At 48.3% G+C, this 27,494-nt stretch overlaps 1 protein-coding gene across 2 annotated transcripts in view; it reads left to right on the forward strand.

The window, feature by feature from the left end:
• The window catches only part of Sptbn4 (spectrin beta, non-erythrocytic 4), an 87,766-nt gene that overhangs the window by 649 nt on the left and 59,623 nt on the right, over positions 1-27,494 (forward strand). For both annotated transcript variants that reach the window (XM_059279487.1, XM_059279497.1), the window contains exons 2-10: positions 10,428-10,579; positions 11,579-11,752; positions 16,700-16,791; positions 18,190-18,270; positions 20,477-20,592; positions 25,689-25,801; positions 25,986-26,173; positions 26,248-26,365; positions 26,925-27,083. In XM_059279487.1, the coding sequence (XP_059135470.1) occupies positions 10,428-10,579; positions 11,579-11,752; positions 16,700-16,791; positions 18,190-18,270; positions 20,477-20,592; positions 25,689-25,801; positions 25,986-26,173; positions 26,248-26,365; positions 26,925-27,083 (1,193 nt within the window). The remainder of the gene's footprint in view (positions 1-10,427; positions 10,580-11,578; positions 11,753-16,699; positions 16,792-18,189; positions 18,271-20,476; positions 20,593-25,688; positions 25,802-25,985; positions 26,174-26,247; positions 26,366-26,924; positions 27,084-27,494) is intronic.

Below are 27,494 nucleotides of genomic sequence, written 5' to 3' on the forward strand. Positions count from 1 at the left end.
CTAGGATTAAAGCTGTGTACCATCACCGCTCAGCAGGATTTGTTTGTTTCCTCAAGACAGGGTTTCTTTGTGTAACAGTCCTGGCTGTCCTGGAACTCACTCTGTAGAACAGGCTGGCCTTGAACTCACAGAGACTCACCTGCCTCTGCCTCCCGATTAAAGGCCTTGGAAGACCTGTGCCATCACACACACACACACACATACACACCCTGCTCTCATTTTCTTTCTTTAAAATTTTTCTTTTTAGATTTTTAAAAAATTATTTTATGTGTATGAGTGTTTTTGTCTGTATGTCTGTGCACCACATGCATTCCTGGTACCTACGGAGGTGGTGAGCCTCCACATGGATGCTGGGAATCGAACCTGGGTCCTTTGCAAGAGCGACAAGTTGAGCCAGCTCTCCAGCTCTCATTTTCTCTTCCTGAGGCAAGGTCTTAAAGTACAACCCCAGAATTCACAGAATTCCTGACATGTCAAACGGTTCTAGTTTAGGACTTTGTATTGTTTACATTTAAAAAAATAATGTATTATCTGTAAGTATGTGCAGGTGTGTGTGTGTGTGTGTGTGTGTGTGTGTGTGTGGTGTGTGTGTGTGGTGTGTGTGTATGTGTGAGTGTGTGTGTGTGTGTGTGTGGTGTGTGTGTGTGGTGTGTGTGTGTGTATGTGTGAGTGAGTGTGTGTGTGTGTGTGTGTGTGTGTGCTGCATGTGGGTATGTGCCTGTGAGTACAGGTGCCCTCGGAGGCCAGAGGCGTTGGATCTTCTGGAGCTGGAGTTACAGATGGCTGTGAGCAGGCTGGTGAGGGAGCTGGGAACTGAACCCCGGTCCTTTGGAGAGCAGCTCTTAACTGCTGAGCCATCTCTCCAGACTCCTTGTTTACATTTTTATTACATGTATTTATTTCTATCTATCTGTCTGTCTGCCTGCATGTCTGATGGCATGTGTGTAGAGGGCAGAGGATTTATTTATTTATTTCTATCTATCTGTCTGTCTGCCTGCCATGTCTGCATGTGAGATGGCATGTGTATAGAGGGCAGAGGACAATTTGTGGAAGTCAGCTCTCTCCTTCTACCATGTGGGTCCCAGAGATTGAACTCAGTTTACCAGACTTGGTGCCAGGTACCCTTATCTACTGAACCATCTTGCTGCCCAAGACTTTGTGGGGTGTGTGTGTGTGTGTGTGTGTGTGTGTGTGTGTTGCTAAAATTCTTTCCCTGGGGAAAGTGGAAACAATGTCTGTCCCCTCCCTAGGGTCTCCATGATAAGCCATGGTATGATGCCACTGAAGTTCACCCTTGGGCACCAGTGAGTGTGTTTATGTACAGAGCACAGGTGAGGAGGGAGGCTTAGCGGTGTGGAGGCTGCCTTCCAAAGAGCCCCACAGGAAAGTCTTTACCCTCCAGGGATGATGGCTTTTCCGTAGATGGAGTGCCCTGCCTCGTCTTCCCCGGCCTCCATACTCTACTTGAGGCCATGCACAGTGAGGGCAGTCTTGAATTCATCATGTGGTATGGAGTCGCTGGATAATCAGGTGGGGTGTCTTGGGATGCTCCCTGCCCCTCCTGTGAGGGAAGTCAGCAGTCACGTGTTCAGCTGGGATGACCTTTTGCAGCCTGACACGGCTGAACTCCCACAGATCATGCTTGTTTGGCTCACACGATAGTCTTCTGTCAGTGTGTGTGTTTTATATTTGTTTTTATTTATTGAGACAGAGTTTCTCTGTGTAGCCCTGGCTGTCCTGGAACTCAGTATGAAGACAAGGCTGGCCTGGAATTCACAGAGATAATCTTTATCTACCTCCCAAGTCATGGGATTAAAGACATGTGCTGCCATGCCTGGCATATATTTTAATTTTTAATATAAAAAAGGTTATGTGTGCTGGGCAGTGAAGGTGCATGCTATACAGAGATATCTTATCTAAAAAACGAAACAAAAACAAAAACAAAACCAATCCAAATCAAAACAAAATAAAACAAGTTTATGATGTGTGGATGATTTGCTTACAGATGTATGTGTATGCAGTGTGTGTGTGTGTGTGTGTGTGTGTGTGTGTGTGTGTGTGTGCATGCAATACCCTCAGAGACCAGAAGAGGGCATTCAGTGTCCTCATCTATCACCTTCCACCTAGTCTTTTGAGGGAAACTGTCTTGCTGACCTTGACTTTTTGAGTTTTCTGAACTAGACTTGAAGACAAAAGTCCTGGTAATCCTGCCTTCTGGTCATCTCACAGCTGGGGTTACAGGCCTGGATGAGATGCCTGGCTCCTCATGTGCATGCTGGGATCTGAACTCAGATCCTCATGATCGTCCAGGGAATGCTCTTAGCCACTGAGCCATCTCTCCAGCCTCTGTTTTCTGCTTGTTTTTCATTGTGTGTGTGCATGAAGTACATGTGTAGGTGTGCTTGCTGTGATATGTATGGCATGTGGAGGGCAGAGGACAACTCTGTAGAGTCAGTTCTCTCCTTCTACCTTTTCCTGGATTCCAGGGGTTGAACGCAGGTCACCAGACTTGTACAAGCAACTGCCCTTACTCACTGAGCTATCTCACTGGCCCTGTTCTCCTTCCTTCCTTCCTTCCTTCCTTCCTTCCTTCCTTCCTTCCTTCCTTCCTTCCTTCCTCTGTCTCTCTGTCTCTCTGTCTCTCTGTCTCTCTGTCTCTCTCTCTCTCTCTCTGTCTCTGTCTTTCTCTTTCTTTCTCTTTTTCTAGATTTATTTATCACATATACAGTGTTCTGCCTGTACACCAGAAGAGGGCGCCAGATCTCATTACAGATGGTTGTGAGCCACCATGTGGGTGCTGGGAATTGAACTCAGGACCTCTGGAAGAGTCGTCAGTGCTCTTAACCTCTGAGTTATCTCTCCAGCCTCTCTCTCTCTCTCTCTCTCTCTCTCTCTCTCTCTCTCTCTTCTTCTTCTTTTCTTTTTTGACAATGTCTCGCTATATATCCCACCTCAGCTTCCTAAGTGCTGCAATTACAGATATGTACCACCACATGACTTTTGACAGTGTCTTGCTCTGTGGCTTAGGTTGGTCTCCAACTCCCATTGTTTCTGCTCAGCTTCCTAACTACTAGGATCACTGACATTTATTACTGTGCCCTGGCATGCTGCACTCTTTTATGTCTTTGGTTTATTCACTCACTATTATGATTGTGAGTTTCATCCGTGATGCCTCATACTTAGGGTTAATTCTTTGCCTTTCTGAGGAAGACTCCACCCACACTGTAGACATGCCGCAGTCTATCTGCTGAGCTGTCACTGTGCATTTGAGTTGCTTCAGGTGGGGACTACAAATGGTGGTTCCGTCAACTTCCAGCACGTGTTTGGGTGGGGCACACGCATTTCTGAGTGGCCAGTACACGAAGCTGGGAGTGAACTTGTTACAATACAGAGTGTATGTATGCACTATACATATTACTTTTGTGTTGCTGTGACCAAAACACCCAGACAATTTAAAGGCACTCAACTGTTTTCAAAGTTTTAGTTCAGAGTGTCAAGGAAGGTGTGGTGGAGTTGGTGGCAGGGAAGCACGAGGCAGGGCCTTTTTACATCTTGGTAGATCAGAAACAGAGGAAGGAAGTGGTAAATAGGGACTAGTTAACCTTCTATTCTACCTATAGTGACCTATTTCTACCAGCCTGATCCCATGGCTTTCAAAAGGGACCACTAAAAGCAAAAACAATAAAAAAAAAAAAAAACCACCACAGAAACAAACAAAAAAGAAAGAAAAGAAGGAAAGGGAAAAAAAGAGGACCACTAACTGGAGACCAACAGTTCAAAAAACTGGGAGACATTTTAGAGTCAACTATACCCGGGCCTATCTGATTTTAGTGGAAATGGCCCATTTCATTTTTTTTTTCCTTTTTAAAATCATTTTCCATTCCCATCAGGACTGTGTGGAAGATAATAACCAGGCATAGATCTACACCCCTGCACTCTCAGAACTTGGATGGAGCTGGGCAGTGGTGGCTCACACCTTTACTCCCAGCACTCAGGAGGCAGAGGCAAGTGGATCCCTGAGTTCAAGGCCAGCCTGTCTACAGAGCAAGTTCCAGGACAGCCAGGGCTACACAGAGAAACCCTGTCTTGAAAAAAAAAAAATAAAGAAAAGAAAAGAAAAAGAAAAAAAGAGAAAAAAGAGGGGAAAAAAGAAAAGAACTTGAAAAAGAAAAGAACTTGGATGGTAGAGGCAGGTGCGTCAGGAGTTGAAGGTCATCTTTGGCTACATAGTCAATTTGAGGACAGGCTGGACCACGTGAGTCCCTGTCTCAACAAATGTGTGTGCACACACATGTGGGGGCCAGAGGTTGACAACAGGTGTCTCCTTTACTCATTCTTTGCCTCATTGTTTTTGAGAGAGGGTCTGTCATTAAACCTGGAGCTCGTCAATTTGGGTAGACTGGCTGGCCAGCAAGCCCTGCGGGTCTGCCTGCTGCTGCATCCTCAGTGCTGGGATTACAAGTGCACACTGAAGGGCCTAGCTTTTTAACATATGTTCTGATGCATCAAATTCAGGTCCTCATTTGTGTGTGGCAGATACCTTCTGACTGAGCTACCCTGCGCCGGGACCCCCCCCCCGCCCCCCCCCCCCGTGCTGGGACCCCCCCGCCCCCCCGCCCTCCCCGCGCCCCCCCACCCCCCCACCCCCCACCCCACCTCCCCGCGCTGGGACACCCCCCAACACTTTAACATAGATTTCAAGCATGGAGGTGTAAGTCCAAAGAGAGATGCTAGGGAAGGAATAAGATACACCCAAGCATGGGTGTGGGATCAGAGAGTTGTCTGACTGTTAATGTCTTATTCAAGAAAACTTTGGATGGGGTCTGGTAGTCTAGGCCTAGAATCCCATCTGTTGGGAGGCAGAGGTAGGAGGATCAGAAATTCAAGGTCATCCTTAGCTACATAGCAAGTTCAGGGCAGTCCTGGGCTACAGGAGACCCCATGTTAGATACGGGACTGACAAATGTCTCAATGGTTAAGAGCACTTTATGCTTTTGTGGAGGACCCGTGTTCAATCCCCATCACCAAGTGGTTTACAGTCTTCCGCAATTTCAGGTCCAGGGAAGCTGGTACCCTCTTTTGGCCTATTCAGGCATCAGACATGCGTGCAGTGCACTTACAGTCGTGAAGGTAAAACATTCATACATGTAAAATAAAAAGAAATAAATATCAAAAGGAAGAGGAAAACAGAACAAAACAGGCTGGATGTGGTGGCACACACTTTTCATCACAGCAATATGGAGGCAGATGCAGGTAGATTTCTGTGAGTTCAGGACTAGCCAGGTCTACGTGGTAAAACCCTCTTTCAAACAAACAAACAAACTCAAACCCAAACAACAACAACAAAAACCAAAACAGAAATAAATATTTTGACTAGGGTGTGGTAATACAGGCTTGGAATCCTAGCAAGGAGGATAGAAAGTTCAAACTTGCCTGGGCAGCAAAATTAGTTCAAAATCAACTAACACAACTTATTATGACTGTTTGAAAAATAAAAAAGGGGCTCTACCACTGAGCCACACCCCAGCCCCTCACTGGGGGATTCTAGGCAGGGGCTCTACCACTGAGCCACACCCCAGCCCCTCACTGGGGGATTCTAGGCAGGGGCTCTACCACTGAGCCACACCCCCAGCCCCTCACTGGGGGATTCTAGGCAGGGGCTCTACCACTGAGCCACGCCCCAGCCCCTCACTGGGGGATTCTAGGCAGGGGCTCTACCACTGAGCCACACCTCCAGCTCCTCACTAGAGGATTCTAGGCAGGGGCTCTACCACTGAACCACACCCCAAGCCCCTCACTGATGGATTCTAGGGCAGGTACTCTACCACTGAGCCACACCCCCAGCCCCTTACAGGGGGATTCTAGGCAGGGGCTCTACCATTGAGCCACACCCCCAGCCCCTCACTGGGGGATTCTAGGCCGATGCTCTACCATTTACATATATACATATCTCCCAGCCTGGGAATCTCCAGTTTTGATCCCTGCTTCATATTAACAGATTGTGATCAGAAATTCCCAAATCCACAACATTGTCCCTTATGAAGTCTCCATCCATGTGATCTAGGATAGGCTTCAATGACTCCTCTTTGAATAGTATCAAAATAAAATTACAAAAAAACACAAAAAAAGAATTTATGAGGATCTTGTTCCTTCAACCTTAAATTCCTACAATTCCAGAATTCTCTAGAATCTATTAAAAAAAAACAACAAAAACCTTAGGTCTATTCTAAATTCCTCTTTACAAACGGGAGGCTCACACCTATAATCCCAGAACTTGAGGGCCACAGGGAGGAAGATTGTCACAAACTCTAGGACAACCTAGTCTACAGATATCAGGCCAGGTAGAGCTGCATATCAAGACCCTTTCTCAAAAGAAGGCAGAGGCCCAGAGAGGGGAGATAACCTTGAGAGGTCACAAGCTTCCTGTTAGTCTCAAGCCTGAATCTGTTTGTCAGTGTGGGCTCCACACTGGGGTTGTACTGAGTTTCACTTGCTTCACTATATGCCACATCCACTCTTTGGCATGCATATTAGCTGTTGGAAGCCCAACAACAAATACATAATTTTATTGTCATCACATCTACAGGTGGGATTGATGATCAGGGGTTCACACAGGCCTCCATGCTGCCGCAACACAATGAACCCACATTTAAATAAACATGATGTTGCATTTGGGATTACTATTAACATACGTACACTTGATTTTAAATGAGAGTTCAGCATTCAAGATGCAATTTGAAATACTAACCAAAGTGTGTATTACTGCTACCAAAGTCTAAAGTGCTAGCTTTAATAGTGAGTGGGACAAAAAATGCACTTTTGGCTAGGGATGTAGCTCAGTGGTAGAGCACCTGCCTAGAATCCCCCAGTGATGGGCTGGGGGTGTGGCTCAGTGGTAGAGCCCCTGCCTAGAATCCTCTAGTGAGGTGCTGGGGTGTGGCTCAGTGGTAGAGCCCCTGCCTAGAATCCCCCAGTGAAGGGCTGGGGGCATGGCTCAGTGGTAGAGCACTTTTTTTAAGCAGGCTAGAGGCCTTAAATTCAATCTCCAGTGGTACTACAAGAAAAAGAAAATGTATTTTGGGATAAAATTATTGGCCAGTTTCATGTGCTGGGAAAAAAATAGGCTGGAAATACATTTTGTTATTTTTGAACTTGCAGAAAACTTTAATTGTGACTAATATTATTTGGGGATGTAACTGTATATTCTAAGCTGCTGTAACAAATAGAGCCAACTGCACAAGATGGAAAGGGTTCCGAAGCTTGTTCCCTGAAGTAAGCAGCCTGTGCCAGGGAGCCTCCAACAAAGGACTCCCTATTGTGTGCTCTGTGGTCTGTAGCTTTCTAGCTTGTAAGATTTGGGGAAGCAATATGAGAATGAGGAAGCAGTTTTTTTCTTTATTTTTAGTTATGAAACACAGACTCACTGGAAGTTAAAAAGCTGGAACACAGAAAGTGCATTTATAATGAGTAGAGGGCACTTGGGAGGTGAGGCAAGAAGACTGCATGAATTGAAGGGCAGCCTGGGCCTCAGTGAGACCCTTTCAGAAAACCAAATACGGGGCTGGAGAAGTGGTTCAGTGCTTAAGCACTGGCTGCTCTTGCAGAGGACCTGGGTTTGATTCCCAGCAGCCACATGACATCTCACAACTGTCTGTAACTCCAGCTCCATGGGATCCCACTCCATGTTTTTGGTCTCTACAAGCACCAGGCATGCTCATGGTACACATACATAGGCAAAGCAACCATATGCATAAAATTTAAAAAATAATTTAAAAATTAAATATGCAAATACCCAGTATAGTTACTGTATTAACCAGGAACTCTACGCCTAATCATATCATGTTCTCACCTGATTTGAGGCTTCACTTTCTCTGTGACCATGATCCAGACCAGGTTGGTCTCTAACTCACAGAGATCTGTGTGCCTTTGTCTCCTGAGTGCGGGGATTGAAGGTGTGCTCCAAAATGCCAGGCCACCATTTTTTTTTTTTTTTTTTTGAGTGGTGGGGTGAAGTTGAGACATAGTCTTACACAGTCACGTCTGGCCTTGAAATTCTGATCCTTCTTCCTCTGTGCCCCACATTCTGGGTTTACAGGTACAAGTCATTAAGCCAGCCTGTAAATTCAAACTAAAACTTTTTAGTTTTAACCTAGGCATGGTGGTTTGTAGCAGGTCTTTCTTTCTTTGTTTTTTTTTTTTGTTTGTTTTCGTGTTTTTTTGTTTTTTTTTTTTCGAGACAGGGTTTCTCTCTGTAGTTTTGGTGCCTGTCCTGGATCTCTCTCTGTAGACCAGGCTGGCCTCGAACTCACAGAGATCCGCCTGTCTCTGTCTCCTGAGTGCTGAGATTAAAGGCATGCACCACTGCCCGGCTGCAGGTCTTTCCTTGTAACACCAGCTCCTGAATTATGACAGGGAGACTTTTTATTATTTATAAAAGCTTGGTCTTAGCTTAGGCTTGTTCCCAACTAGGGCATATAGCTTAAATTAACCCATTTAATCTACATTCTGCCACGTGGCTCATTCATTACCTCTCCTCAGTACCATATGTCCAACTTCCTTTGCATCTGGCTGGTAAATCACTCCCTTCATATTCTTTCCCAGAGTTCCTATTTCTGCCAAGAAGTCCTGCCTATCCTCTCCTGCCTAGCTATTAGCCGTTCTGCTCTCTAGTAAACCAATCAGAAGGTGCCTTAGCCAGGTGAAGTAAAACAGAGATACATCTTTACCAGTGTACAAAAATATTATCCCAACAGTGGTCTATGCTGGGGATCCTGGTCTAGAGAGACTGAGGCAGAAGGATGGTGAGTTCAAGGCCAACCCGTGCTATAAAATAAAATCCTATGTCAATAAATGAATAAATAAGTAAAAATGAAATATATGAAGTATAGCTCACATTACAAGATGGTATATAAAGGGAAACAAAAATCATCCAAGCATAGTGTTCATGCTTGTCATCCCTGAATTTGGGAGGCAAGAGGATTGAGAGTTTAAGGCCAGCCTTGAAGCATGTTCAAAGGCAATCTGGAGTGCATGAGGAAAAAAAAGTAGGAAGGAAGGAAAGAAAGGAAGGAAGGAAGGAAGGAAGGAAGGAAGGAAGGAAGGAAGGAAGGAAAGGGGGCCAGAGAGATGGCTCAGTGGAGTGGCCAGGGTATCTGGTATAAGCCGGAGTTCAATCCCTGGGATTCAAATCCCATTTGGTAGAGGGAAAGAATTAACCCTCACAGATTGTCTTCTGACCTCTCCATATGCAGACTGTGGCACATGCATGTTCTGGCTCATGCTCCCTCACTCCTCCCAAAAAAAGAAGAAAGAAGGGATGGAGGGATGGCGGGACAAGGAAAGGGGTGGAGAAATGCTTATCTGGTAATGGTGTTTTGATCCCCAGACCCGCACGGTGAAAGGAGAGAACTGACTCCCACAAGTTGCGTGAACACACACACACACACACACACACACACACACACACATCACACGTGGCAAGATCCTTAAAGATTCCCCCTTTTGAAAGTAAAAAGTAAAGCAGAGAATGGACTCCCCCCCCCCCCCCGCCCCCACCCCTCGCTAATTCAGGGAGCTGGGAGCTGTGTCTGCTGATATTTTCACTCTGATGGAGAGGTGGCTTTGGACATCCCTGTCTTCAGGGGCTGCACAGTCTCCCCTGTGCCTCCTCTTCTTCACCTCTCACAGCTGTCAGATGCCACTGTAGTCCTTCTTCGCGTTGGCCAGGCAAGCACTCTACCCCTGAGCTAAGTCTCCGACCGCTGCCATCTTGTTTTTAACCCCAATTATCTTCCCAGTACATCTCCCTTTCCTGGCTCCTACAGTTTCTGCCTTGGTCTGGCCTCCTCCTCGCTCTCCATGGTCTCTTCCCCAATCTTGTGGAGTCTCTGACTGTCCTCTTGCCCTCTCTGATGAACCCTCCATATAGCGGCCAGTGAAAGCCCTTGTGTGCCGCTCTCTTCTTTTGGGGTGGGGGTTGAGACAGGGTTTCTCAGTGTAGCTTCGGCTGTCCTGGAACTTGATTTGTAGACCAGGCTGGCCTTGAACTCACAGAGATCCGCCTGGCTCTGCCTCCCGCCAGCCGCAGCTCTCTTCTTGACCCTCTTCATCCTTAAGCCCAGCCCGGCTCCCCAGTGTCCATGCGTGTACCGGCTTCATTTCCTACTCGGAGTTCTGTGCCACTCAAACATTGGATGGATGGATGGATGGATGAAATCAGTTAGGATAGCGAGCCAGGAAGGTATCCCGTGAGGATGGTATCTTAGGAAAGATGTAAAGAGCGGGTATGTTGTCACTAGCCACGCAGCAGCAGGTCGTGGAGGCATCCAGGCTGGAGGAGGTGCCTGGACCCAGTCTTGGGCCAGCAGAACGCTAGAAGTAGATGAGGGACTCCTGGGAAGGCTGGGCTCAGTGTTTGTTTCTTTCAGATGAGCGAGAGGCTGTGCAGAAGAAAACCTTCACCAAGTGGGTGAATTCGCACCTCGCCCGCGTGGGCTGCCACATCGGGGACCTCTATGCAGACCTTCGGGATGGCTTTGTGCTCACCCGGCTCCTGGAAGTGCTGTCTGGGGAGCAGCTGGTGAGGGGGACCTTGAGGGCAGGGGGAATAAGGGCTAGGTTCTAATAGGGCCCTGGCTAAGGTACAGTTAGAGAACGCTAAAGGGCAGGGCGGGCAAGGGGTCCCCTTATTCAGATTGGTAAGGGCGGGGCGCAGTTGAAGAGGGGGGCTGTTTTAGAGTGGGTAGAGCCCCATGGAGAGGCGGGGCTTTTTGGAGGCGGTGGGACTCATGAGGGGCCCAGGGAGGGGGGCGGGTTCTGTTGGAGAGGTAGAGCCTGGTTGGAGAGGTAGGGCTCCAGGGAGGGGTGGAGTAGGCAGAGTAGCGAAGAGCTTAGAAGGGACGGCTGAGTTAGGAGGTACCAAGGGGCGTGCCTGTAAAGAAGGAAAAACTTGGAAGGCGGCGTCAGTTGATGGAGTGAGTCAGGAGATTGCAGTTGTGGGGCATTCTGGGTTGGTGGGGTGAGGCCAAGGGTGTCTGGGGACAAGGGCAGTATTGTATGAATGGCCTGGGGCTGTGTTTTGGGGTCTGATGAAGCCCATCTCAAACAGTGTGACTATGATGGGGCAGCGAGTACATTGAAGGTCTAGAGCCCAGAACTCTCAGGGAGCTGTGAGGGGCGCAGCTATGTAGGAACAAAGCCCAGTGGCAGGAACTGAGTTACCGACAAGAAAGAGGAAGGATCCTATCAGAGGGCACCAAAGGAATGAGCAGGGCTTCTGATTGAGGGGTGTAGCCAGGTAAATCGCGAAGGGATGTTCACTTGAACGAACAAGCAGTGAAAACAAAACAAACAACAAACCAACCAACCAAGGGCTTGTGGAGGCAGGGGCAATGTGAGACCGCATCTTATCCTATATCCCGGGCTAGCTTGGAACTCTGTAGCCCAGGCTAGCCTTGCACCCGCCCGTTGTCGAATGACTCTTGAGTCCTGCATGAGGTTGAAGGGGCGTGGCCACTTGGCCAGGTCCCCATCGCTCAATGCCCCCCCCCCCCCCCCCCCCCCCCCCCCGCTGCCCTAGCCGAGGCCCACTCGCGGCCGCATGCGGATCCACTCGCTGGAGAACGTGGACAAGGCCCTGCAGTTCCTGAAGGAGCAGCGTGTGCACCTGGAGAACGTGGGGTCACATGACATCGTGGACGGGAACCACCGGCTGACGCTGGGGCTGGTCTGGACCATCATCCTACGCTTCCAGGTGACCTCCCATGACTCCCCGCTCCCCCGCACAGCCCGCTGCCCACCACAGAGCCTTAGGAGGACACCACCATCTACCGACTCCTTTCTCCCCCAAATTTTCCTCCCATCTTCCAGGAACTCTGTAACCAGGTGGTGGAAGTGAAAACAAAGATAAACAATAACCGTGATCGCCCTTATTGCTGTAACTGTATCTACACTGTTTACACTGCCACACTCTATCCTAAACGTTAACATTGAATACACACAGAACCCTTAAATTAGGTAGCATTAATTAGCTCACTTTACCAATGAGGAAACTGGTGAGTTTTTTTTTTTAAAAATAACTTATTTAACTTTATTTTATGTGCATTGGTGTGAGAGTGTCAGATTCTTTAGAACTGGAGTTACAGACAGTTGTGAGCTGCCATGTGGGTGCTGGGAATTGAACCCGGGTCCTCTGGAAGAGCAGCCAGTGCTCTTAACCTCTGAGCCGTGTCTCCAGCCCTGGTGAGTTTTTAAAATTACATTTTATGTGCATGTATGTCCTCCAGAGCATTAGTGTGGAGGTCAAGGGACAACTTTCAGGACTCAGTTCTGTCCTCACACCATATGGGTCTTGAGGATCGAACTCCTGGGCCGTCAGGCTTAGCATCAGGTGCCTTTACCTGATGGCTATCTCAGCAGCCAAATTATTATTATTATTATTATTATTATTATTATTATTATTATTATTATTTGGAGTTTTGAGACAGGCTCCCACTTTGTGGCTGAGGCTGGCCTCAGACTCTTGGTGATCCTTGTGACTGCTGCCTCCTGAGAGCTGGGGTTCCAGGCATTCATCTCTACACCCAGCATGATGGTTTTAATACTCTGAGTTTCATGGAGCTGCAGCTCCAATCAGGCAATCTTGCTACGGAAATGAACAGACAAACTCGGCTTTTATGGAGCTCACACTGTGATAAGGAAGACAGACAATACACAAATGTATAGATACACCAGGCATGTAGGGAGAAAGGAATATCTCTAGGTAGAGGAAATTACTCCCGTCCCGCCCCAAGATGACCTGCTTATAGGTCCTAGGTGGGGGAGGGGTAAGGCTGAAGAGGAGAATTTTTTTTTAAGGCTTTGTCGAAACAAAGCTATGCAGGAAAGAAGATGATTTTAAAGCAGTTAAGGGATATAAAATATCACGTTAGTGTTGCTGACATCTTAGACATGGTGATCAGAAATGGACGAAATGCTGATGGCTGAATTACATACAAAAATGGAGGGTGTGCTGGGCGTAGGCACACTCAGTGGTAAAGCGCCCGCCTAGCAGGCGTGAGGCCTTGACCTCAATGCCAGGAGAGAGGGAGGCAGAAGATGCAAAGACATTGAGGTAGGACTAGCTTTGCCTGCTGGAAGTATCAAAGAACACTGGAGTTAGTGACCAGGAGGCAAGAGGAGGGAGGTGGAGATGATCTCAGAGGAGTTAGCAGGGCTGAGAGACCTGATGTTAGTGTTTAGGTTTTATTTTGTCTCAGATGGTGACAGACTACAGATTTCTTTTTTTTAAGGCAGGGTCACTTGTAGTGTAAGTTGACCTTCAACTCTTTAGGTAGCAGAGGATGATCTTGAGCTCCTGATTGTCCCCACCTCCCAGTACTGAGATTACAGGTGTGTACTACCACACCCAGTTTAGAGATTTTTTTTTTAATGTTTATTGGTGTTTTGCCATGGGTGTCAGGTCCCCTGGAACTGGAATCACAGACACTTGTGAGCTGCTATGTGGGTGCTGGGAATTGAACCTGAGTCCTCTGGAAGAGCAGCCAGTGATCTCAACCACTGAACCACCTCTCCAGCCCCCTGAGATTTTGTTTTTTAATCAAGGGAAAGTATACAATCAAATCTAGAAAGATCCTTCTGGAGTGGAAGCAGGAGGGCTGGAGTTACAGCTCATTGATAGGGCACTTACTCAGAATGCACCGATTCCATCTCCAGTGTCCTGCAAGAGGGTGAGAGCCAGATCAGGACCAGGGTGGGATATGGGAAAAGAAGGCAGATAGGTCGGGAAAAAAAAAAATATATATATATAATATATATATAAAGAAGGCGATAAGAAAGACACTGGGGAGGTGGGTGATGAAGCAATGGGGAGGGGTTGGAGGAAATGCAGAGCTGTGGTCTGAGGAGGGGGGAGGGTGGGACGGTGGGCTGCCCTGGGTAGGGCCAAGAGGAAGTCTTTGCTCTGAAGGCAGTTTGGTATAGTATAGTTACAGGTCTAGGAGGCGAATTGGGGGACACACCTAGGAGGCCACTGGATCTGGGAACTCTGAGAACAGTCTGGGACTAGAGACAAGTGTGAATGTCATCACCAAATAGGTAAATGAGGCTGTGCACGGGCATCACAGCTGGGGCCCTGAGGCAGTGCGGATGCTTCCTTGGAAGTCTTGCTTCTCTGCCTTGGAATCCACATGCCAAAGCCAGTTCTGCTTTAAAACATATTTATTGTATTTACTAACATTCATTTTAGAGTCACTCATTTTATTTTATGTATATGAATACTTTGCCTGTATGCATCTACATTTGCACCACATACATGCCTGGTGACCTCGGAGGCTAGAGGAGGGCATTGAATCTCCTAGAACTCGAATGACAGGTAGTTGTGACTTGGGTGCTGGGAATCGAATCCAGGACCTCTGAGAGAGCAACAAGTGCTCTTAACAGCTGAGCCATCTCTCCACCCCTGTTATATTTATTCTTAAATTTATTCTTATGTGTGTCTGTGTGGGTATGTGGGTATGTGCATGTAAATGCAGGTGCCCTCAGAGACTAGAGGTGTTGGGTCCCCACAGAGCTGGAGTTACAGGCAGCTGTGAGCTGCCTGGAAGGTGTGATGTGACATGAACTTGGGTCCACGGTAAGAGCAGTCTGCACTCTTAACTGCTAAGGCATCCTTCCCACCTCCCTCAGCCAGTTCTTGAGCACAGGACCCAATCCTCAAATATCCCCCTGAGACTCTAACATCTATTATAGATTCTAAGCCATTAAAAACTTTATTCCAGGGGTGTGAAGACAGGAGGATCCCTGGGGCTTGCTAATCACATAGTTTATCCAAATTGATGGATTCCAGGTTCAGTGACAGACCATGTCTGGAAAAAGAAATTTCAACTTGACACAGGAAAGCTCATGACAAAGACCTACCACACAGTCACACTTGAACACACACAGACATACACAAAATTTTGTTTAGTTATTTTTCCCTTGGAGTCCCTTCCATTCTCAGGGTTTTGTTTGTTTGTTTGTTTTTTGTTTTTTTTTAACCCCCCCTCACTTTTCCATGATAACTGTTTGCTCCACTAAAAAAAATATAGTTGGGTGAGGCAGTGCACACTTTTAATCCCAGCATATATCACATATAGTTCCTAGCTCACAGCCACCTGTAACTTCAGCTCTAGGGGATCTTCTGCCCTCTTCTGGTCTCTCCAGACATTGCACTCACATGCATGTATATACACAAACACAGATGCACACACATATACATTTAAAGGGAATAGTTTTTACTTGATTTTTTTTTTTTTTTTTTTTTTTGGTTTTTCGAGACAGGGTTTCTCTGTGTAGCTTTGCGCCTTTCCTGGAACTCGCTTTGGAGACCAGGCTGGCCTCGAACTCACAGAGATCCACCTGGCTCTGCCTCCCGAGTGCTGGGATTAAAGGCGTGCGCCACCACTGCCCGGCTGATTTTTGTTTTTTGAGACAAGGTCTCATTCTGTAACCCAGGTTGGCCTGAAACTTGTGATCCTCCTGCCTCAGCCTTCCAAGTACTAAGATTACAGAAGGAGATGTTTGTATCAACACCTGAGGAAGAATGGAGTCTATTCAGGATTTGGGAGGAGGATGTTCCAAGCATAGGGAACAGACAGTGCAAAGGCTCTGAGGCAAAAATTTATAGCTAATTTGGCAAAAAGGTCATCGATGTCTGTGTCAGAGTGAGCTGATGAGAGCAGAGTCAGAGACTTCATGAAAGGAAGGTTGGAGGAATTTTGCTTTTACCCTAAGTGAAACTGAGGCACGGTACTGCAACCCTGTGGCACAAGCCTTTAATCCCAGCTACTCAGGAGGCTGAGGCAGGAGGATCATAAATTCAAGGTCTGCATATGCTACAAAAGGAGTTCAGGGTTAACCTAGGCAACTCGGATAGACACTGTCTCAAAACTGAGAATGGAAAAGGGCTTGCCTAGAATCTGCTAATAACAGGCTGGGAACATGGCTCAGTGGTAGAGACCTTGCCTAGAAACTTTCAGTGAGGAGCTGAGGTGCGGCTCAGCGGTAGACACCTGTCTAGAATCCCTCAGTGAATTGCTGGGGGTGTGGCTCAGTGGTAGAGCATCTGCCTAGAATCTCCGAGGGAGGGGCTGGGGGTGTGGCTCATTGGTAGAGCCTTTGCCTAGAATCCCCCAGTGAGGGGCTGGGGTGTGGCTCAGTGGTAGAGCACCTGCCTAGAATCCCCCAGTGAGGGGCTGGGGTGTGGCTCAGTGGTAGAGCCCCTGCCTAGAATCCCCCAGGGAGGGGCTGGGGGCATTGCTTAGTGGGAGAGATCTTGCCTAGAGTCCACTAATGAGAGTTTAGGGGCGTCACTCAGTGGTAGAGTGCTTGCTTAGCATATGGGAGGCATGTGATATGACCTGGGAGTTCCCAATGCCCCTCCTTGTACCACACGGGGAGCTGACTGTGCAGGGAGACTAACATGAAGCCCACCACACTGGCCTAGTCAGGAGAGGACAGTGGCTTGAATCAAAGAAGTTACCCATAAGCTGTTTGGAGGCTTCAGGAAAATAAGACCTAACTGACCTCTTCCTCCCCAGCTTATGGAGGCACCAGTCCACTACAGAACCATCCTCACCTGAACCCTGCCAGCTTCCCCTGGCATCACCAGCCTCCAATAGCCGGAGGGGTAGGGCCTGAAATCGTGTTTGTCTGTTCACAGATCCAAGTCATCAAAATCGAGACCGAAGACAACAGAGAGACCCGCTCAGCAAAGGACGCTCTGCTTTTGTGGTGCCAGATGAAGACAGCTGGGTGAGCGCCCCCCTCCTCACAGCCACGGGTGCCTGCAACCTTTGGGGTTCCTTCCCGGACAACAGCCTAAGGACGAACGCACATCCGTTGTCAAAATTTTTGTCCCAAACTGGTAAATTAGACACATCTCTGACCTCGGGGAACAAAAGTTCCAAAGAATTTCAAAAACCAAGTTCAAAAGCAAAGCTAGCAGAGTCCTTAGGAAGTGGCCGAGGAGCTGGGGGTCTAGCTTAGTTCAGAAACTGCTTGCTTTAGAGCCCAAGACCCTGTTTGACCCCAGGACTTCCAAAAAAGAAAAACCACCTCCCCCCAACAGCAATGCTGGCAGAGGTAGCTGTCCCTGACTGCTCCTGTCTTTCTACTCCCACCTCCCCCAGTCTTGCCACTCAGGATATTTAACAGACACCTATGTGCACCCCAACCTATGTCCAAGCTCTGGCCACCTTGCCCCTGTCAGCCGTCACCCTTCCATCTAGGGCACTGCAGCCTGGGCAGTGAGGTTCAAGATCCTCCTGCATGACTGAGACGGTGGGGTGCATGCGGGCTGTGGTGTGATCTCCTTAGACCCCCCCCCCCAGCTTTGTGGTCTGTGAGGGTCATGGCACATACTCCAGTGCCCCCATGGAGAGCAGGGGTGGGGAGAGGGAGGAACAGATGGGAGGGAGGTGGGCTTTGTGCACCTTATCCTTCTTGGACTGTGTCTTGTGAAGCCATCTGTTTCTCCCGTCTGTCTTTACCTCAGTCTGCTTTTCCTTGCATCTCTCTCACCCAACCTCTGTTCCTCCCTCTTTCCTTCCATTCTCCTGCCTTCCTGTCTCTTTCCCCTCCATTTTCTCCCTGCCTCTGTCTCTGTCTCATTCTCCCTGTCTCTTTCCCCATCACCTCTCATTTGCTTTCTTTCTTCATGTCCCTGACTTACCTCTTCCATATATACTATTTATCCTATCTGTCCATCCATCCATCCACCTATCCACTCATCCATCCATCCATCCATCCATCCATCCATCCATCCATCTACCCACCCACCCATCCATCCACCTACCCACCCACCCACCCACCCACCCACCCATCCATCCACCCACCTACCCACCCACCCACCTATCCATCCATCCATCCATCCATCCATCCATCCATCCATCCATCCATTCATCCACCAACCCATCTATCCACCCATCTACCCGTCCATCCATCCACCCATGCATCCACCCACCCACCCATGCACCCATGCACCCACCCATCCACCCATCCATCCACCCATCCATCCACCCATCCATCCACCCACCCACCCATCCATCCCTTGGTCTTTCTATGCCCATTAACACCCACCTTTCTTTTCCTTGCTCCTATCCTTCCCTCTTGATTCATCTCTCCCTTTGTCTCCCCCTCACCTACTCCCAGTTACCCTGAGGTAAACATCCAGAATTTCACCACCAGCTGGAGAGATGGCCTGGCCTTCAATGCCCTCATTCACCGTCACAGGTACCACCCTTCCCTGCTCCCTACCCCCACATCCTTGAGGCCATACACCTGTACATACACATACATACACACATATGGATGACACAGAAAACCCATCTCTTCACCTTTACCCCTTCATATACACTTATTTCCCATTGTCAATGTGCCTTTCAGTTTTTCACAGAGGTACACATACCCTCACAGACTTTTGTTCAGGCCACAAACCTAGACACATGTGCACTTTGCATGGAGGAGCGTCCGTACAAATAGCCTGTGCAAATAGACACCCAAAGTGGGGAACTCAACCCCAGCTGTCTTAGTGTGCTTTCTATTGCTGTGATGAGACACTGGCTAAACCCAGTTTAAAAAGGAAAGGGTTTATTTCATCTTACAACTCCCAGGTCATACTCCATCTCTGTGAGAAGTCAGGGCAGGAACAGAAGGCAGAGTGCTGGTTACTGGCTTGTTCCTCATGGCCTGCTCAGTTTCTTTGATTAGACTGAGAACCACCTGCTCAGGGAGGCACTGCCCACAGCGGGCTGGGCCCCCCCCCACATCAACCATTAATCAAGAAAATAAGGTCAGTCTGATGGCTGTATTTTCTTGGTTGAGATTGATGACTCTAGCTCGTGCCAAGTTGACAAAAGACTAGTCAGCTCATGAGCAGATACCTAGGCTGCCTAGTATTGACAAGTGAGGGGCTGGAAGTGTGGCTTAGCAGTAGAGCCTTTGCCTACAGAGGCCCGTAAACATGCACAGCCAGGATGAGGGACTCATTCCTGGTGGACTGTCCACTCTGGAGTGTGTCCACTCAGCGCTCTACATCCCCCAGAGCCCTGCTTCCTGGATCCCTGCACACTCAGGCACTTGGACCCCGGTGCCTAGTGCTAAACAGGCTGAGGTCTGAGTGTGCAGAAAAATGACACTCAACACCATAACTTTCCAAATGACAGATTGGGGGAACTTCCAGCCTAGCGTCTGGAAGGAATTTGTTCAGGTGTGGCCAAAGCCAGTGCCAGTTTTTCCTGGCATGTGTGTGTTCACTCAGCTGCCATCCTCACACATACATGGGGAGATCTGGACACCTTCTCCACAAGGAAACTCGCAAACTGTGACTGGATCATGTTTACCAGCAGGTGACATTTACAAAATGTCTTCTGTGTCCCAAGCAACATCCCGTTGCTCCGAGTCCTTTTAATATTCGACACCCTCAGCAGGACTTTGCTATTATTATCCCCGTCGTTCACAATTGAGGAAACCTACAGAGAAACAGGCGCTCGGGCAGTGACAGCCAAGGTGTGACCGAGCTGGGCCTGAACCCAGGGCTGGTTCCTGACCTCACTCTTCTGGCCATGACAGCATGCTACATATAGTACATCCGGTTAGATATGTGTGCAGTCTGCCCGTATGCATGCCCTGACAGCTATATGATGATACGTGAATATATATCATATGCATAAATATACATACCCGAGCCAGCCTGGTCTTCATAGCAAATTCCAGGACAACCAGGGCTACAAAGAGAAACCCTATTTCAAAAATCCAAATAAATAAATAAACAGATAAATAAAAAATAAACAGATAAATAAACACACCAGAAGGTCCCTTGACACCAAGCCTGAAGGCCTGAGTTTGATGTTCAGAACCCGTGTGGTGGAAGGAGAACTGATAAATGTAGGTCAAAAAGTAAGGTAAATACACCTAAGCAGACACGTGTGTATCACATATACATGTGGACTGACCGTGATATAATATTGTATATGAATGCACCTGAGTACACACGGGCATCATGAGTACATGTGCCCTGACTACTATGTAATGCTGTGTACAGATATATCCAAGTAGACATGGGGGCGCCATGTGTACCCATGCTCCCATGCGACACACACAGGGCTGTACAGATTCGTATTGCCAGATGATCCCACAGACTTACACAGGAAAGCATCCTGTGGGCTCATCACTCCAAGCTTCCGTGGACAGGGCCACTAGTCTGTGCACACAGCCTGGCCCCGTGATAAATACACACGAATACATGTTCACACATGCCCTAACAAACAATGCATGCCCTAGGCACATGCTTGCCTGGTCCCATAGCACACACGCTTTTCCTCTTTGGCCGGGTTGTGCCCCTCATCTGGGTGGGGCTCAGGTAAAGATGTCCTTTTACCTGCTTGCCCACTGGCCCTGGAGCCTGCCTGCTGCCCACCTGCTCTGTGCCCCTGCCCAGGCCTGATCTTGTGGACTTCAGCAAACTCACCAAGTCCAACGCCAACTACAACCTGCAGAGAGCTTTCCGCACAGCCGAACAGCACCTGGGGCTAGCACGTCTGCTGGACCCCGAAGGTGAGCCCCGTCTGGTCCCGTCTCTGGATCCCTCCCAACTCCACTGTGAGAATCATTGCCTCTCACCCAGTACCACAGCAGAGCCCACGGTCATTCCAAATCCCACCTCGCTCTCCAAGCCTTCCTTATCTCCATCCCTCCCCCTTCCCAGCACATATCCTCCTCTCTCCATCCTCACCCCCCTCTCATCCCAGTGGAACCGCTCCTCTCCTCACCCCCGACTCCATCCCCAACCCCCATCTTCTCTCCAGCCCCAGCTTTAAATCCAACACCCTCTCCAGTCCTCAGCAATGTCTCCGCTCCCAACCACAACGTCACCTCTAACTTCATTCCTTTTTGTTGTTGTTTTGGTACTAGACATTGAACATAGTACCTGGTACTTGTTAGACCTAAACCCCTCACACCTGAATCCTAGGGCAGGGGCTCTACCACTGAGCCACACCCCAGCTCCTCACTGGGGGATTCTAGGCAGGGGCTCTACCACTGAGCCACACCCCAGCTCCTCACTGGGGGATTCTAGGCAGGGGCTCTACCACTGAGCCACACCCCAGCCCCTCCCTGGGGGATTCTAGGCAGGAGCTCTACCACTGAGCCACACCCCAGCCCCTCCCTGGGGGATTCTAGGCAGGGGCTCTACCACTGAGCCACACCCCCAGCCCCTCACTGGGGGATTCTAGGCAGGGGCTCGACCACTGAGCCACACCCCAGCCCCTCACTGGGGGATTCTAGGCAGGGGCTCTACCACTGAGCTATATTGCAGTTTTCTATTTACTGTTGTTTTGCACAGGGTCCTTGAGCTCACCATCCTCTTGCCTCAGCCTTCCAAGTGTCTGGGATGATAGGGCCTGCCCTACCAGGCCTTGCTTTTACCTTTCCTCCTCTCCCCATCCCTATCCTCATATCCGATCTCATTTCTATCCTGATTCACTCATCGTCTGTCTATCCCAGCCCCATTCCTCCCTCATCCTTGGTGGCAATCCTCAGTGTTCCCTGGCACCATCATCCCCCAGCCTCTGAGATGACAGCGCTTCCTTTTCTGCACACAGACAGCATGGCTGGGTGGTTATCACAATTGTTCCCTTCATGCTCACATTCTTTTCTTTCACCCACATGCTGATCTTACTGAGGAGTTGTTTATTTGTTAATTTTTGCAGTACTGGGGATTAAACCTCAGGACTTGTACAAGCTAGGCAAGTGTTCTACCGTGGAGTCACATCCCAGCCTGTCAACTCTGCTTTATTTACTTATTTTTATTTATTTGTTTGTTTGTTTATTTATTTATGGTTTTTGAGACAGGGTTTCTCTGTGTAGCCCTGGCTGTCCTGGAACTTGCTCTGAGACAAGGCTGGCCTCGAACTCACAGAGATCTGCCTGCTTCTGCCTCCCAAATGCTGGGATTAAAGGCATGCGCCACCACCATGCCTGGCATTAAGTCTAGCTTTAACTGTGTTTTGAAGAGCTGTAAATGAAAGCTCATTGAAGTCACTTACTGTGTCATAGTTTTATTTCTCTTGCTCTAATTACACACCCTGACAAGAAGCAACTTAGAGGAGAATGGTTTAATTTTTAGCTTGTGATTCCAGGTTAAAGCCCATCATTGTGGGGAAGATAAAGTGTGAGGCACATACAATAGCCAGACATGTGACGCCCATAGTCAAAAGAGGAGAGAAATGCACCTGTATTCACTTGCTTGTCTGTGATTTCTCTGCTCTTGCGTAGTTCAGGCCCCCTTGCCTAGGGAATGATGCCTCCAACAGTGGGCTGGGCCTTCTTCCTCTGTCAATTAATGAAGACCATCCTTCCCAGACATGCACGCCACCAATTGAAACTAACCATCACACCCACCATATGTTGAAAAGCAGAAACATGATCTCAGCAAGTCGATGCTGTGTCTGATAGCAGTATTCTGCTCTCAGTGCCCGAACATAATAGACGTCAATGGGTGTCAGTTTCATGACCAGTAAAGATTACTGTGGACTGGGTGTAGTGGCACATGGCTGTAATGCCAGGCCTTGGGAGACTGGGTCAGGAGGATGAAGAGTTGAAAGCCAACCCACGCTTCACAGTGAGACCTTGTCGCAAAATTTGATACTTATATTTAAGTAACATTAGAATTTGTTGAGTGTCTCATTTGTGGCTATTTATTATTTTTTAAAAATAAAAATTTTGTTTCCTTTTTAGGTGTGTGTGTGTGTGTGTGTGTATGTCTGTGTTTGGGTATGCGTATATGTTTTTAGGTGCTTACGGAGCCAGAGGCATTGGGTCCCCTGGAGCTGGAGGAGTTAAAGGCAGTTGTGAGCTGTCCCGTGTGGATGCTGGGAACTGAACTCCAATCCTCTGCAAGAGCAGTATGGCCTCTTTTAACTGCTAAGCCACCTCTCTAGCCCCACCCCAGCCCTTCTTTTCTTTGTATTGATGTTTGAGACAGGAATAGCTGACCTCTAATTATGTAACCAAGGCTGGCCTTGGGTCCCTGCTCTTGCTGCCTCCACGACCTGAGTGCTAGGAGTATAGGTGTGTACTGCCACAGCTGGCATATTCTCTGTAAGTTTTCTCATGTTTCTGGGAGGCAGGGATCGAGATTGTCCTCACTGTAACAGTGGGAGAAACTGAGGCTCAGAGAAGTTAGGGCCATTTCCTGAGAACACACAGCAAGTAAGATGTTAAGCTGAGATTCAAACATATGCTACTGTTGAAGCCTGAGTCCTCAGTGTCAATCCTCAAACATCATACACTTGGTTAGTGTGTATGTGGAGTACCTGGAGTGGCATCTGAGTGCTAGGCATGGCAGGGACTGTGGAGAAAAAGACAGGCCTAGATATCTCCACAGAGTGTGGTTGCAGCTTAATTCCAAGTCCTGATGCCTTCCAAGGAGGAAATGAGAAACTGTATGAGGCTGGGGATGCAGGTCGGTTGTTGATCACTTGCCCAGCATGTGCAGGTCCGTGAGTTGGAACACACACAGACACACACAGAGAGACACACAGACACACATACACAGACACACACAGAGACATAGACATAGATACCCACAGACACACACACAAGCACACACACAGACACACAGACACAGACAGAAACATACACAGACACACATACAGACACACACAGAGAGACACATACAAACACAGATGCACACATAAAGACACAGACACACACGTAGAGACATACAAATATACAGACACACACAGACAGATAGACACACACACACACACACACGCACGCACGCACGCATGCACACATGCACACACAGGATGTTATGAGAGAGAATGATGAGAGAAAATGAGGTAAAGAATTCAGATCCAGGTAGGATGAAAGCTTGTGTGAGCAAATTTGAATTAAGCTGTGAGTAGAAGTTACACATACAGAGGGAGAATGGTATCGAGGAAGAAAGAAAGGATATGCATGAGGTGGTAGGCATTGGTAGGATGGTGTTCAAAATAATTACAGGGGCCAGTGAGACAGTTCACCTGGTAAAGGTGCTGCCTCTGAGCCTGACAGCATGAGCGCCACATGGTAGAAGGAGATAACCAGTCCCGCATGGCACATAATGAACTAATCAATTTAATGTGGTTAAAAAGAAATAATTATAGATAATTTATCTATGGTTATGTGTCAGACACTGTTTAATCCCATGAATAGAAGATCCCCACTGGGCAGATTAAAAACCAAAAATAAGCCGGGCGGTGGTGGCGCACGCCTTTAATCCCAGCACTCAGGAGGCAGAACCAGGCGGATCTCTGTGAGTTCTAGGCCAGCCTGGGCTACCAAGTGAGTTCCAGGAGAGGCACAAAGCTACACAGAGAAACCCTGTCTCGAAAAACCAAAAAAAAAAAAACCAAACCAAACCAAACCAAAACAAAAAAACACCAAAAATAAAACAAAACACCAGAGGAGGTGGAGTTTGGGAGGCAGAAGCAGGTGGATCTCTGTGAGTACAGAACTACCCTGGTCTACAAAGCAAGTTCGAAGCATGCTGGACCACACAGTAAGACTTGTCAAAAAAGAAAGAAAGAAAGAAAGAAAGAAAGAAAGAAAGAAAGAAAGGAAGGAAGGAAGGAAGAGGCTGTAGAGATGGCGGTTAAGAGCACTGACTTACTAACTGCTCTTCCAGAGGACCCGGGTTCAATTCCCAGCACCCACATGGCAGCTCACAACTGTCTATAACTCCAGTTCCATGGGATCAGACACCCTCACACAGACATACATGCAGGCAAAACACCAATGTACATAAAATAAAATAAAATTTAAAAATTACCCCTCCCCCCAAAAAAGAAAACTGATAGGTTGCTCTTCCAGAGGACCCAGGTTTTATGTCCTGCTCCCAAATAGTGGTTCACAGCTGTAAGTTTAGTCATAGGGCATCCAATGCTCTCTTCTGGCATCTGTGGGCACTGTATAGCACATGTAATACACAGACATACATGTAGGCAGTACACTCAGACATATAAATAAAAATAAAATTTAAAAATGTTAAGAAAAAATAGCCGGTCTGTGGTGCTGTACACCCTTAACTCAGCACTTGGGAAGCAGAGGTAGGTGGATCTCTGAGTTCCAGGCCAGAATGGTCTACAGAGTAAGTTCCAGGACAGCCAGGACTACACAGAGAAACCCTGTCTTGAAAAACCGAAAAGAAAAAAGAAAAAAAGAAAAAACCTGCCTCCCCAAATTACTATAAGAAAAAAAGAAACAAAGAAACAAAGCAAGAAAGAAAAAAGAAAGGAAAAGAAAAAGAAAACCAGAAATAAAGAGATGGTTCAGTGGCTAAGAGCCTGACTGATCTTGTGAAGGATCTGGGGTTCAGTTCCCAGCACCCATGTGGCAACTCACAACCATCTGAAACTGCAGCTCCAGAGGATCTGGTGCCCTCTTCTGGCCTGCAACAACACTGCACACACATGGTGCAGTCACACGCAGGCAGAACACCCATTACAAAAAATGGTAAAATGATCTTTTTAATTACAAAAAAAAAAAAAAAAAAAATTTAAAGAGAAAAAGAAAACACCAACATTTGAGGACCAGAGAGGTTGTTTTGCCTAAGGCCACACAGATAGTCAGAAACTCCACCGTGTTCTTTGAATCCCCTCTCCCACCAGATGTGAACATGGAGGCTCCAGATGAGAAGTCCATCATCACCTATGTGGTCTCCTTCTACCACTACTTCTCCAAGATGAAGGCTCTGGCTGTGGAGGGAAAGCGGATTGGGAAGGTAGGAGGGAGCCAAGGAATGGGGGAGGGCAGAGACTTTAGGAACCCCTGCTGGGTCTTGGAGATTAAGTCTCTATACTGGTACCCATAGCCATCAGGACAACCCACCCTTGCTTTACACCAGAACCAGACCCTGTACCTCGTCCTTGGAAACAAAGCTGACTCTCCCTTTTTTGCTGGGTCAGGTCCTGGACCAGGTGTTGGAGGTGGACAAGATCATAGAGCGCTACGAGGAGCTGGCGGCGGAGCTGCTGGCCTGGATTCAGCGCACCGTGGGCCTCATCAGCAACCAGAAGTTTGCCAACTCCCTGAGTGGGGTGCAGCAGCAGCTGCAGGCTTTCACTGCCTATTGTACGCTGGAGAAGCCCGTCAAGTGAGACTGGGCTGAGGAGCGGAGGGGTGGTGATGGGAGTGTGAGACGGGGACCCTGAACTCATGCCTCCTCAGGTTTCAGGAGAAGGGGAACCTGGAGGTGCTGCTCTTCAGTATCCAGAGCAAACTGCGTGCCCACAACCGGCGCCTCTTTGTGCCTCGGGAAGGCTGTGGCATCTGGGATATCGACAAGGTGAGTGCCCGTTTAATCGGGTGACTTAGAGTTCAGAGGTTTGGTCCGTTATCATCATGGCGGGAAGCATGGTGGCATGTAGGCAGACGTAGTGCTGGAGAAGGAGCTAAGAGTTCTCCATCAGGATCGGCAGACAGCAGTAAGAGAGTGAGCCACTGGGCCTGGCTTGAGCATCTGAAATCTCAAAGCCTGCCCCTAGTAACACTTCCTCCTACAAGACCACACCTACTCCAACAAGGCCACACCTCCTAATAGTGCCACTCCCTATGAGCTTATGGTGGCCATTTTCATTCGAATCACCACAGTGAGGTTGCGGACATAGGGAGAGACAAGATGGCATTATGGAATTGTAAAGGTTCCCATTATAGAATCATGGACTGAATGTTTATTCTGCCAGTCTTCCAGGGGTAGTATCACCAGAAGGCAGCAGGTTCTTTTTTTCCTTTTAATTTGCTTGAAGGTGCCGCATATGCGGTGAGTGGCCTCAGGCAGGAAAGCCAGGATCTTTAAACAGGGGACAGTTGTTGGACGCTAAGCACCTCCTCTTGTCTTCCTCCAGGCATGGGGTGACCTGGAGAAGGCTGAGCATGAGCGGGAGGCGGCCCTCAGAGCCGAGCTCATCCGACAGGAGAAGTTGGAACTCTTGGCTCAAAGATTTGACCACAAGGTGGCCATGAGGGAGAGCTGGCTGAATGAGAACCAGCGCCTGGTCTCCCAGGTATGAGCTTGGGTTTGCCTAGGGCTGGAGGGTGGAGGGTGGAGAGGGCGTAGGGGGTTGAGGGTGAGAAGACCTCATTGCCCTGGGACTCAAAATGGAGGCTAAGCTACAGGGAAGGTTGGTTTAGTCTTCTGTGCAACAAAAGAGGGTTGGAAGGGAGGGAGTCCTAAGAGATCGGTGAGGGGCGTGGGTCTGAGTTCAGAGGAGACAGGAGAGTGAAGTTCATCTTGAGAGAGAGGGGGAAATAGAGCCCCCTTAACACAGAAGGGAAATGTTTAGCTAGAGTGAGTGAAGATGGAGACTGCATCTGGTGTCCAGGGTAACTCAGGGTAACTGGTCCCCCGAGTAACAGGATGGGGCAAATCTGGGCCCCAGTCTCCAGAACGATGCAAAGATGGGGCTGTTTTCTGG

Source organism: Peromyscus eremicus, chromosome 1, assembly GCF_949786415.1.
Source record: "Peromyscus eremicus chromosome 1, PerEre_H2_v1, whole genome shotgun sequence".
Classification (NCBI taxonomy): Eukaryota; Metazoa; Chordata; class Mammalia; order Rodentia; family Cricetidae; genus Peromyscus; species Peromyscus eremicus.